At 37.0% G+C, this 12,926-nt stretch overlaps 1 protein-coding gene across 2 annotated transcripts in view; it reads right to left on the reverse strand.

Annotated features, from left to right (window-relative positions):
- DOCK8 (dedicator of cytokinesis 8) overlaps positions 1-12,926 on the reverse strand; it is a 95,223-nt gene that overhangs the window by 71,345 nt on the left and 10,952 nt on the right. For both annotated transcript variants that reach the window (XM_058173479.1, XM_058173478.1), the window contains exons 2-7: positions 11,127-11,229; positions 7,020-7,195; positions 5,363-5,434; positions 4,206-4,329; positions 2,819-3,031; positions 353-438 (exon numbers count right to left, since the gene is read on the reverse strand). In XM_058173479.1, coding sequence (XP_058029462.1) covers positions 353-438; positions 2,819-3,031; positions 4,206-4,329; positions 5,363-5,434; positions 7,020-7,195; positions 11,127-11,229 — 774 coding nt within the window. The remainder of the gene's footprint in view (positions 1-352; positions 439-2,818; positions 3,032-4,205; positions 4,330-5,362; positions 5,435-7,019; positions 7,196-11,126; positions 11,230-12,926) is intronic.

Genomic DNA, 12,926 nt, shown 5'->3' on the forward strand with positions numbered 1-12,926 from the left:
TTAAACATGGTAAGTACTAGACCCAAAATCAAAACTCATTTTTAAAGAACGTAACATGGCTAGATAAGTCTTACTAGATGGATATATATAAAAATCAGAATAAGCAGAAATAGAGAACTCTATATAGAGGTTTTGTCTACTGCACATGGTTAAGTTTTCAAAATATTTTCCTAAATAAAAAAAGTTTTCTGAATGAAGAAAACTAGCACATGGAGGAAATTTGTTTTACACCTGTCATTTTCCTGCTTTCTACTTTATAGATTTCCTTCCATCATTCTGTTGTATGGGTATGCCATCTGATCGACCCAAATCCCTAAAAATGTCCCATTCGCACCAATAATGTAGAACTTACTTCAGTGTCTGTATTTTCACTACTATCCTATTACCTAGATACTCCTTTGGGCATTCAGGTATTGGTCGTATTTGTACAGAATCCTCCTATTAAAGACATTAAGAACAGTTATTTGTTTTGGTACATTTTAGCTTCCTGTACTTTGATTGACATCATCTATCACCATCCCTTCATTTCTTACTTTACAATCAGGTAAAAAAATAATGCAGAAAATGTAGGAAGTCATCAGAATTATAGTAGAGCCAGGGAAGTTTGTTTAGAATGTAGCAGCCTGCACAGTCACAGGCGCAATTATCATACAAAGACTTTATTTACATCATTGTTGCAGGAGCTGCAGTTGTACTGGTATGCAATTCAGCAATCAGCCATTCAAAGCATTCTATCAAACTTTTAGGACTTGTCCCAAATAACATAGAATCACGGAATCCTACAGCTGAAAGGGACCTTAGTGGTCTTCTAGTCCAGTGGTCACCAACTGGTGGTCCATGGACCACTGTGGTCCATGAGAAAATTTTTGTGGTCCTCAGAAAAATTATTTGCATTTTTTATATTGCACTAAATCAGTGATCCTCAAACTATGGCCCCTGTGCCGGATGTGTGCAATAAACATTTGTGTTGCTGCAGAGAGTCTCCCCCTTCGGGTCTTTTTGTGTGGGTCGAAGGGGGGCAGAAATTCTGGCTTGGTGTCTGCTTCATCCTCCTGGTGCCAGGGATTTAGGCGAAGGCTGGAGGGAATGCTGCTGGTGGTAAAGAACCGGAGGGCCTTGTTCCAGTGGGACTGCATCATGGCCTGGAACTGGCTGACCATCTCACCCCATTGAGCTTCCAGGCGCCGGTACCTGGCCTTGTACCATAGGTTTTCCCTCTGTTTGGAAAGCCTATGCTCGTAGTCCTCAGTTAGGTGCTTCTGCTGAGCCTCCTTCTCAGTCAAATCCAATTTCAACTGAGCCAGCTGTTTTGCCAACTCATGGTGGCTGCTTAGCTCCAACAACTGCCTTCCTATTGGGGCCCTAAGGAGCCCAGGTGGGCAGGTGAGAGGTGGCAAATAGAGGCTGGCAAAGTGCCCCTTGACGTGAGTGACATCAAGTTGGCCATGCCCACCCATCACATGACCACGTTGCCACGCCCACCCAGACGGTCATTAGGCAGATCATATTAGTGGTCCACGGGATTTAAAATTATGAATTTAGTGGTCCCTGAGATCCGAAAGCTTGGGGACCCCTGTTCTAGTCCAACCCCTTATAAGACCTTATATCATCCTGGACAAATGGTTGTCCAATCTTTTCTTGAAAAACTCCAGCAAGGAAGCATCCACAACTCTGGGAGGGAAGCTGTACCATTTGTTAATTGTTCTCATTGTTATGAAATTTCTCCTCAGTTCCAGGTTGGATTTCTCTTAACCCACCCATTGCTTCTTGTCCTACCCATGAGTGCTATGGAGAATATATCAATGCCCTCTTTTCTGTGACAGCTCCTCTGTCAGGCTTCCAAGTAATAAGTTCCCCAAATGAATAATCCAAGGCAGTCATATTCAATCGAAGTACATTTATTGGGAACCTATCAAATTGGCAAGGTCTTTGTGTAATTCCGACTCTGACCAAACTCCGGAAATACACCCAGTAAAAAGCAAAAGTTTTTTTTTTAATTTGAATTTATATCCCGCCCTTCTCCAAAGACTCAGGGCGGCTTACACTGTGTTAAGCAATAGTCTTCATCCATTTGTATATTATATACAAAGTCAACTTTTATTGCCCCCAACAATCTGGGTCCTCATTTTACCTACCTTATAAAGGATGGAAGGCTGAGTCAACCTTGGGCCTGGTGGGACTTGAATTTGCAGTAATTGCAAGCAGCTGTTTTAATAACAGACAGACTTAGTCTGCTGAGCCACCAGAGGCCCCTTCTTCCCAAAGTCACATTGTCCAATCAGCTTACAGTCCAACTGTCTGATGATTCCAAACTCCATCTTCAGCCACCTGCAGGCATATTGTCTGTTCCCATGGGAAAGAATGCTCCCTAGCCATAACATCCCCCCTTATCTCTGCCACCCCCCCCTTCCTACTGCAAGAATGTGGTGAGGCTGAAGCCTTGTTAGATCCCCTTACCGAATACCTAGAAAAAGCTTAGAAAAAGAATAGGAAATGACTACAATAAAATATGGCTACACATATGTCAGCTTCAGGGTCAATATCTTCAAGATTAGAAACCTGCTATCATATCACCCCTAGTCTTTCTCTTTGTTAGGCTATACATATCTATTTCTCTTAATGATTTAGCCTCAAGAGACTCTTTATCATCTTTGTTGCTTCTTTTTCTTCAAATTTTTTTGAACTACAATTGCAATAGCTAATTACACCAGCTGGGCTGGATAGAATTAATGTCTAACATATACCATCCTTTGTATTATAGTTCCTTTGAAAACCCAGATGGTTGAATTATAGTTGTGCAGGAAAATATGCGGCTTACCTCATCTATACTGGGATACAGAGCAAATAACTCAGTAGGCCTGTTGGCTTGCCGGGCCTCTTCATTTTGCCTTTGAATGTCTTCTGCTTTAGCAGTCTGTAGTAGGTTGGTCAATCGGGGATCAAGTGGTAGGCTGCGCAAGCAAATTTCTCCTGGTGTCAAGGTGGTTTTACTGGATTCATCACAGAGAACTTTTAAATGCCTGGGACCTGTCTGCTCAAGCAAATAGAGAATAGTTGAACAGATTAAACATACTGAATATTGAGGGTAAAGGTTTGTTCTCCGAGCTTGTGGGTTGTTTTCTGAACGGAAAACTCCCCTAAACTCCACTGAAGATGTTACCTAGCCTGGTAATGAAATGTTCAGAAACCAACTCATAAGCTCAGACAACAAACCTTCACCATCATCCTACACCTAAGCTACAGATATTCGTCACTATTGCAATACTGAATATTTCTATCAAATTTCTGTGTCATATTTCCATACTTATCCGTTGCAATAATTTTAATACCATCAAATAAATGTTAAATGGAACTATTAACTCTCCTTTTAACAGAGCCATTTTTTCCCATGCAGAATAATGGAATAACAGAGTTGGAAGGCACCTTGGAGGTCTTCTAGCTCCTGTTCAGGCAGGAAACCCTAAATCACTTCAGACAAATGGCTGTCCAATCTCTTCTTAAAAACCTCCAGTTTTGGAATGCCCACAACTTCGAGGGAAGTCATTCCACTGATTAATCATTCTAATTGTGAGGAAATGTCTCCTTAATTCTAAGTTAGAATTCTATTGCTATCATGTCACCCCAATACTTATCTTCATTAAACTAGACATACCCACTTCCTGCAACAAATCAATGGTGGTTTGTTTTTTTTGGCTCCATTCCCCCAATCATCTTTGTTGCTTTTCTCTGCAACAAAGAGTCTCAAGATTTTTTTATATGAAAAAACAGTAGAACAAGAAACATATCAGATACTTTGGGAGAAGATTAAGAATTCTTGGATTGCTATAGAGCAGGAGTATCGAAATTTGGCAACTTTAAGACTTGTAGACGTCAACTTCAGGAATTCCATGGTTTCCAGTAGAAATTGACAAGTCTTAAAAGTTGACAAGATTGGACCCCACTGTTATAGTTTCTTCTCTTATTCCACACTATTTAAAAAGAATGCTTCATTACTTTTCAAATTCCCTCATCAACCTGATGCTATTCCTTTTAATTTGGGAAGAAAGTTCAGATGTGCCATTTGAGTGGTCCTGTAGCATGACACATAAATGCTCCCAAGGCATTATTAGGAAAAGATGTTCCTTCCAATGGCTACTTTGCTTCACCACTGCCTACTGCTTCATTTTCTTATCAAAATATTCTTTCAAGGCTATTCCTAAGTGTACCTGATAACTGGAATCATGAAAATCCAACGTTTCAGACTCAAATGTTTGCTTTCGAAGGCTTTTGTGGAAATCTGTTCTGGATCCTGTTTTCATGAAGTTATAAGCCTCACTGCTTCCTTGATTTCTTTAGTAAAATAGCCAATTAGATTTCAGTTTTAGAAAAAGAGACAAAATGAAAGATCAATTGCTGTCATGTAAATAAATTCTATAAAAATATACAATACCCCAAATTAATTTAAGAACTGCTTAAATGGAATACAAAGTTATAATAAATTGCTATATAGAAAAGCCGTGGTGGCGCAGTGGCTAGAATGCAGTACTGCAGGCTACTTCTACTTCTGCTGACTGCCAGCTATCTGCAGTTTGGTAGTTCGAATCTCACCAGGCTCAAGGTTGACTCAGCCTTCCATCCTTTGGTAAACTGAGGACCCAGATTATTGGGGCAATATACTGATTCTGTAAACTGCTTAGAGGGGGCTGTAAAGCACTGTGAAGCAGTATATAAATCTAAGTGTTATTGCTATATGGGTTACCAATACAGAATAATATGGAGAGCAATTCTTATGCATATTTTTTTTCAGGAGAACACTAACACTCACCACAAACACTCAAGCCCCAAAACCTTGTGCCCCAGATTGTTAGAAACATGCCTATGGTACTTCGGATCTAACCTATTTTCAATACTCTGCTCTTCTCCAATATATCAGTGATACTTCTTCAAGCCAAAAAGCAAGCGCCAATGAGCCTTTTGTTTTGTAGGCCAAAATAAAATGACCACTGATATGGCTGCACTTGAGATTTTTTTCTGTCACTTTTTAATGATGCAGAGTACTTCCAGAAGGAGGTTGCTAACGCACGAAGTATGCACAACTCTAATCTGGAAAATGCTGCTGGATTTAGACAAATGTAAGAGTACAACCATTATTGTTTCCTTCTCCTGTCAACAATAAATGATTATTTTTTGTTGGATCCTAATACTGTCCCAATCCAACTGTAGTAACCATTATCAGTGCCAGTAATATTTTCTGAACTCAATCCATTTAGTAAACCTAATGAGAGTAATTACCACTTACTTCTTGGATAATTAGATAATTAATCAAAACAGTAGATTTCAACTTTTCCCTGGGTAATTATTGAGTTATAAATTAAGAACTTACTTTCGATTCACAATCAGCCAGTCACGAATATAAGTCTGAACACAGTCCCGGACATGTAAATCCAATTCAGTCCTAGGGAGAAGCAAAAATATTTCTGTGCATAATCAGTGATTGTACATAAAGATAGTCAATATAAAACAGTAACATGGCTATTCTTCTCACATAATAAAAAATTGTTATTTTTGAAGCCACTTTTGTCATCTCCAAATCCAGTTTTCAATTTTTGAACATCTTATTCAACATGTTATTAATAATAAAATATCATCTATAAAAACTTAAAAATTAAAGGACATTGATAGCATTTATCAAATATAGACTATATTTTAAAGTACAAACCATACAATGTGTAAATAATGAAACAAATATCAAAGAAAGGGACTAGGGAAACAGTGGTCTGCTAAAACACAGTTCAGAAAGAAAGGGACTTTGGTAACACCGATAAATAATCCCTTTGTTTATCTCATCCAAGGAAAAAGTTGCAATTCATTGATACAGCACATGCTTTTCATGAAAATGTTCAGTCCTCGAGTCTCTAGATCTATTAATAGAAAATATTTCAGAGAGAGAAAAATGCTTTAATGAAAATTAAAACGTTCACATGTTTGGGATTATTGGGCTTCTCCATGGTAGGCTACACCGGAACCAATTAAATAGGTATACTACAATCCAAAAATTTCAAAGAAGGGTTTTAATTGCAGAAAAACTAAGAAGCCACAGTGAAAGAAATTCCAGCAGAAGTTGCATATAACAGTGAATTCAAGGTTCAGTCTTTTCACATTTTTTTGTCCTAGACATACTATACCATATGCTAGCCAATATCCTTTTTAGACATACAGTTCAATTTCCATCTTTCTCTTGTTCTGGAAACTTTAGGTTTATTACATTTTTTTTTCTATGTGAAGACTGTGTCCCTGACCACCGAGTTGCAGTAGTGCAGCAGTAAACCTTGGATTATACTCATAGGTGATCAAACCCTCAATCACCACAGACTGGGGTCCAATTATATGTGCTAACTATTACCCGGGGTCAGAAAGGAAGCAATTTTCTTTGGAACATTAAGGGAAAGAGAAGTAACTTTTTCCATTCCATATAGTCCCAATATAATCACTCCTTCTCTTTCCATAGCTTGTATCCTTTTTTTTTAATTTTTGTCACAAAAATAATTGCTATATCTTTATATAAAGATAATTGCTAGTATACTGCCGTTAGCTTGCCACTAGATACAGTTAAGAAAAACAAAGAGGAATCAGAGGCGCTTGTGACAATAGGAATGATGGGCAAACCCTATGGTAAGTCAAAATTTAAGGTCAAAATGGTTACTTTAAACTGGGAAAATCTGAAACTCTATCAGTTCAAACTTTGTGTTTATTTTATTTACCATAATTCTATCATTATACATTGTACAAGGAGTTTGCCCTGGGTGAATAAAGGCTTAGTAATACATTTATGAGTACAAAGTTTGAAAACAAATTATTTTTCCAGAGATTCTTTTAAATATTATAGTGATATCTCAGAATATATAGCAATAAAATGATATTTGTCAGACCACTGGATAGCCAGAATACATTGATGTGAAATACTTCTGGTTCAAAAAACCCCAAAGAATGGGAACATTTAAAAACAGTTTCAGTTGCTTGCTTAAAAAAAGTTTCCTCACCGTTCTTCTGGTAATGATGGTTCCAAGGTTCTGTGTTCCTTTGCAACATAAACCACCTCCAAATCATCTTCAGGAAAATCACCTAATTCTTGCAAGAGATCTGAATCTAGGTTATTCAGCTGCATCATTAAGAGACCTTCGAAATCCACTGGATCTACAGCATCATAAAACTGAGGCTAAATAGTGCAAAAAAGAAAAAGAAAGAAAAGAAAGAAAAATGCTTTTTAAGGAATATAAAACACATTTCTGGGTTTCCAATAAATATTAATCTCAAATGCACTATAACACCCTAAAAACTTCATTTTATGGATCAACAGCAAAGAGCATAAATCACATATTAATTTTTACACATAACCATAACTGTTAAGCCTACCGTTTTAAAAAAATCAAGCTACTTGAACCTTAACTTATTAGAAAATAGGTTAAATGTTGAGAAATTGTTAGACAAATAACATACCTTTCCTTTTCTTCTACCTCTTTTCTTTCTTTAGTAATGTCAGACAAAATTATATAAGCAGTTTCTAGCTGAAGATTTAGCTCAATCTGTAATGGCTTAATTTCTCTTTAAATCTATGAAATGCAATTCATAATTAAAAACAAATCATATCTAGTTTCATTAGGGAAGTGCCATGTGCTACGTAACTAAGCCAAACAGCAAGATGCGAATGGAAGAGGAAGTCATTTTACCTTAGTGAGAATGTGTCCCAAAGGAAGATATTGTTACAAGCTACCAATTTGACCGACGTACAAACGTTCTTGCCACAAGGAAGACTACAAAGAGTAAACTAGCACTGTTCTTTTTCTGCTTATTTTATTTATGTGTTTTTTAATTCATCACATTTTTATATTGCCCATTTCACATAAGTGACTCCGGATAGCTTACAATAAAAAATGGTACTCTTTATAAGACTTTGCAGTTGAAAGTATCATCTAGAGAAGCTCTTCGTACAAATGAGAACTTAGAAAAATTAGGATCTTCAGTCAGTAAAGAATTTCCACCTGCCTGAATAGAACATGAAGTCTAATAATTCATATGTTAAGCCCTTGAACTCTATTCAGCCATTCTAGCCATTAAAGCAAGGAAGCTGGGTACAGTTAGAATTAGCATACAAAATTTTTGAGGTATAAATAACCTTTTTTTCTATCATAATTTCTTGAGTGTGTGTGGAGACTGGGATTGTCTTCTAAACTACATTTATCCCCATTGTAATTTTTAAAGTGCATTTAGCAGATTAGACTAAAAATTATAAAAATTAATATATATTTAAATACACTTATTGTTAGCTAACTATAGACAACAGCAGATTCATTTGTTAAATAAATAATGCATCCCCAAAGCTCTTATACATAGCACATGCTCAGACCAACCAGGAATTATTGAGAGATGACAAATATGTAGAGGAAAGAATTGTTCCAGGAAGATAAAAACCATTAGTAAAAAGCAGCAATTAAATTTTGGCAGTGTGGTTTATCTATAAAAAGCAACCTACAGAGAAATAATTAACATACCTTTTTAGTGCCGTAAAATTAGCAATATGATGCAATCAAAATGGTGGCTAGATAAAACAAAAAGTAAGCAACCTGGCAGAAAACCTTTTGAGAACAAAATATACACTTTTTATCATCCAATGAATCTCCAAGGAAGTTAAACCGACAGCTGCTCAAGTTGAGGAAGTGAATTAGGTATCTTCAAGAGACAGGAAATATATATTTACTATGTTTCAGTTTTCAGAACTGTGGGTTCCTGTTTATTCTTATTAAAATACAGTTAAAAGATCTGAGAATAAATTTAAGATTAGTTCAACAAAATTCTGCAAAATTCCATCACTCTAGCAGATATTAAAATTAAGGAAGGAAATATTATCTCCTAATAGTAACATTTGTAAACAGTGGTGTTTACAGAAAGATCGTACAAATGACAAAAACAGGCTTTCTCTCATCCTTTTATAGACATTATAATATCTACAAAATAGGCTACAAAAAGAACAGAGTTTGCATTTTGATGGTGTGATAAGGCTTTTGTCATTTTGATAAAAGAGCAGAATCTGAAAACTCCTTTATAATGTTCTCTTAAGATACATGTATTTCATAATATTCATGTGTTAAATGTCCACACAGACATTATACAATATTAATTGTGAAAGATGGTGCTCTGTTTCAAACAGATTTGAATCAATTAAGAAATAAGAAATTGTATGGGATTATTTTTTAATAGAATAGTTCCACAGAATCCCGTAACACAAACTTTCAGCAGAACATCATAACGAAATCAGATGGATTCACAGGTGGCTAAACACCACAGCCAACACATGATCCTTGGTCGATGTATGTCCACATGGAGCAACATATGCAGTGGGGTACTGTAAGGTTCTTTCCTAGGCCCAATATTGTTCAACATCCTATTAAATGACTTAGATGAGAGAACAAAAGGCATGCATATAATATTTATGTATGGCACAAAGCTGGGGAAGTGTGCTAATAATCCTAACATTTGACTTAATAACAGTACTTGTGAGAGAGTTTTGGGGGTCTTGGTAGACTACAGATTAAAGATAAGCCAACAATGTGCAGAAGCTGCCAAAAAGCGAATGCAATTTGGGAGTACATCAACAGAGTACAGGATCAAGATCAAAGGAAGTGATAATACTGCTCTATGTTTCATTAATAGCACCACATGTGGAATACTGTGTCCAGTTCTCGTCATGACACAAAAGATGCTGGGGAACTGGAAATAATGAAGGGAAGAATGACAACAATGGTTTGGAAGCTAAATTCTGCAATGACTGGTTAAAGGTACCCGGTATTTTTAGCTAAAAGAAGCAAAGAACAAGAAAAATATGACAGCAATCTTTCGATACATAATAGAATGTCATACAGAAGAGTACATTTATTCTCTCTGAAGGTAAGACAAGAATCAATCAGTGGAAGCTTTACAGTGAAATCCAAACTTGAATTAACTAGGAATTTCTTGATTTTGAGAATTATTAAACAATGGAACAGACTGCTTTTTGAATTTGTGGTTCTCCATCATTGAGAAAGCACTGTCCCCATACAACTTCATAGTTATTATAGTTTTATATTAATAAGACTAACCTGTTGTCTTTCAATTCAGATTAGATAATGTCACTTTTAAATAATCATTTTTTTTTCTAGTTAGGCAAAAATCACTCTCTAAGCCCTCTTGTTTTGTCTTCAATGAATGAGGAAATTTCCACTTAATTATATGTATATAAATTTATTGGAGCCAATGTCTGTCAGGGCGCCTAATAATAATAAACTCTCTATCAGGGTTCCGACCAATGCCCTAATAAAATCAGGAGCCTCAAGCCACTTTGCAAGAAAAATCCAGTTGTTTATTAGGAGTGCCATGTTGGCACAACCTAAGGGAAGCCAGCTGTGACTTCACCCAGTTCGCGTCTTGCTTCTGCCCCTGTCGCCCCTCCCCCCAAGGTGTGTCACCAGTCACATTCCCCAAGGAAGCAATTTCGTGGGTCATAGAAGTCATTCCCTCTGGCCATTGAAGGTCTCTGTGGAGATGGCCTTGACTTCAGCAGGCTAGGATGTGTTTTGTTTTGACTGAGGTGTGAATTCCTCAGTGCAGCTGTGAGGCGCAATTTCCCATTCCCCTGTCTATGGCAACTCGGGAGCAAGTCAGGAAAGCTTTGCGAGTTGACATTCTAAGGGTCATTAAAAAAATAATAAAAGGTGAATTCACAGTTGAATCATGAGAGGCATAATCCTTTTCTTGAACACTATTCTACCTTTCCTTCCCCTGATCCTATCTGATAGTTATAGTGTCCTTGCTCATGTTAACTGGGATAAATGAAGCACAAATAAGGATAAGGACTAGTTTAATCTAGTGACTAAGGAATTAGGCTAGAAACCAGGAGACCCTGAGTTCTAATTCTGTCTTAACCATGAAAGCCAGCTGAGTGACTTTGGGTCAGTTATTAGCTTTCAGTCCAATTTACCACACAGAGTTGTTGTTCTGGAGAAAGTAGAAGGAGGAAGGAGTATTAGATACGTTTGCCACTTTGAGTTATTTATGAAAAAATAAAGGTGGGATTTAAAAGAATCTTTAAGAAGTAAGTAAGTTTTTACACTCACCAGATTAATGGAAGAAAAGCCAGGCGTACTATTACTTCGCTGACTGAAGGGTCCAAAGGATGGTTGATGCACAAACTGTCGTCTTATTTCTGCTGACGAATGTCTTCAATATAAAAAAGACAACAGAATTGGTTATACCTGTTACATTAAACTGAACATATTTTTTTAATATCTGAACACCGTCCACGTAATCAAACTGTTGCCCGTTATCCCAGTTAGCATTTTTACCATTAATAGAAAAGTTATGTATGCAGATGTCTCTTCGTTTGAGAGTGTTTCTCTGTCAAATTCAGGGACTAGGTTCTTTCCACAGCTCCACACCAACTCAGGTGTCTAGTTTTATGGGCAATACAACCTCAACCATATAAGGAAGTGCAGACTTCAACTCCCAGAATTCCCTAGTCAGCACTGGCTAAAGAATTCTGGGAGTCGAAGTTCACATCTCTTAACATTGTGGAGGTTGAAAATCATTGTTCTAAACATTCAAAAAACTCTTACCTTAATGAACTTGCTATTTAAAGAGGGCTGCTCCTGGTTCCTATTTTTATCTTTTATTAAGCCAGATACTGATGATATTTGCAAAATTTTAAAACTATGTCACTCTTCTCATTAATTTTTTTATTTATTAAAAGTACATGTTTTTCTTGATAAATTTTTTACTTATATCAATATCTAATGGGTTTCATATTATTTTTACATGATGCAATAAATAAATATTCTATGTGTCAGTTTCATTTTTTTAATGACTGTCAATAGATATCACCCAAAGGCTACTTTGGGGTCTTCCATAATTTTTATAGGCAAAGGTCATGAGAGAAAAATGTTTAAGAAACACTGTTCTAGAGGAATACAGGGCTATGGTATAGCTAATTATTCACAATTGAGTGCAAAATTTCCATTGCTAAGCAAGGCAGTTGTTAAATGAGTCGCGCCCCATTTTACAATCTTTTTTCGCCACAGTTGTTAAGGCACTCATGCGGTCACTAAGTGAATCTGGCTTCCCACATTGACTTTGCTTTTTGGAAGCCAGCTGGGAAGGTTAGAGACAGTGATCATATGACCCTGAGGCAGAGCAACTGTCATAAATCCATGCTGATTGCCAAGCACCCAAATTTTGATCACGTAACCATGGAGACAATGCAACAGTCATAAGGGTGAAAAACAGTTGTAAGTCATTTTTTCCAATGCTGTTGTAACTTCAAACGGTGACAAAATAAATGGTTGTAAATCAAGGTCTGCCTGTACAGCAGACAGCACAGAAGATGGCTTTGACAAACAGAAAGAAGATTTGTTACCAAGGCAACAACCAGAGAAACGTGGCATGAGCCATTACCAAAACAGAGATGTGTGAAAAAACGCCTCAGAGAAGCCTCCAATTCTCGTGAAGGGAAGAAATGAAGCACGTTCAGATTTTCAAGATTCAGTCACGATAACCCTTCTAATAAAAGTAGTTTTAGGCCCACAGAGCATCTATTTCTTAGTCTTACCACACTAAACTGACACCTCAAATACAGAACAGAACATAACCCGTCAACCGTATTTTGTTGCAGTTCTTTTCGCTGCTGCAGCTGTTTCCTCCACACACAGTTTTTTTTCTGGCCAGTAACTCATGTTTGTGATTTTTGTAGCCCTAGAAGCTACTCTTGAAATGGTGACAGATTGGTCATAAGTCAATCCTGTTACAACCCAGGAGGAGGAAGAAGAGGTCCATGCAGCAGCAGTAGCTCAGGGCTTCTAGAGATAATAGTACTGAAGGGGCAGATTCCAGAAATGTTGAAGCTAATGATTCCCCTCTGGTTG

This window comes from Ahaetulla prasina, chromosome 2 (assembly GCF_028640845.1).
Source record: "Ahaetulla prasina isolate Xishuangbanna chromosome 2, ASM2864084v1, whole genome shotgun sequence".
Lineage (NCBI taxonomy): Eukaryota > Metazoa > Chordata > Lepidosauria > Squamata > Colubridae > Ahaetulla > Ahaetulla prasina.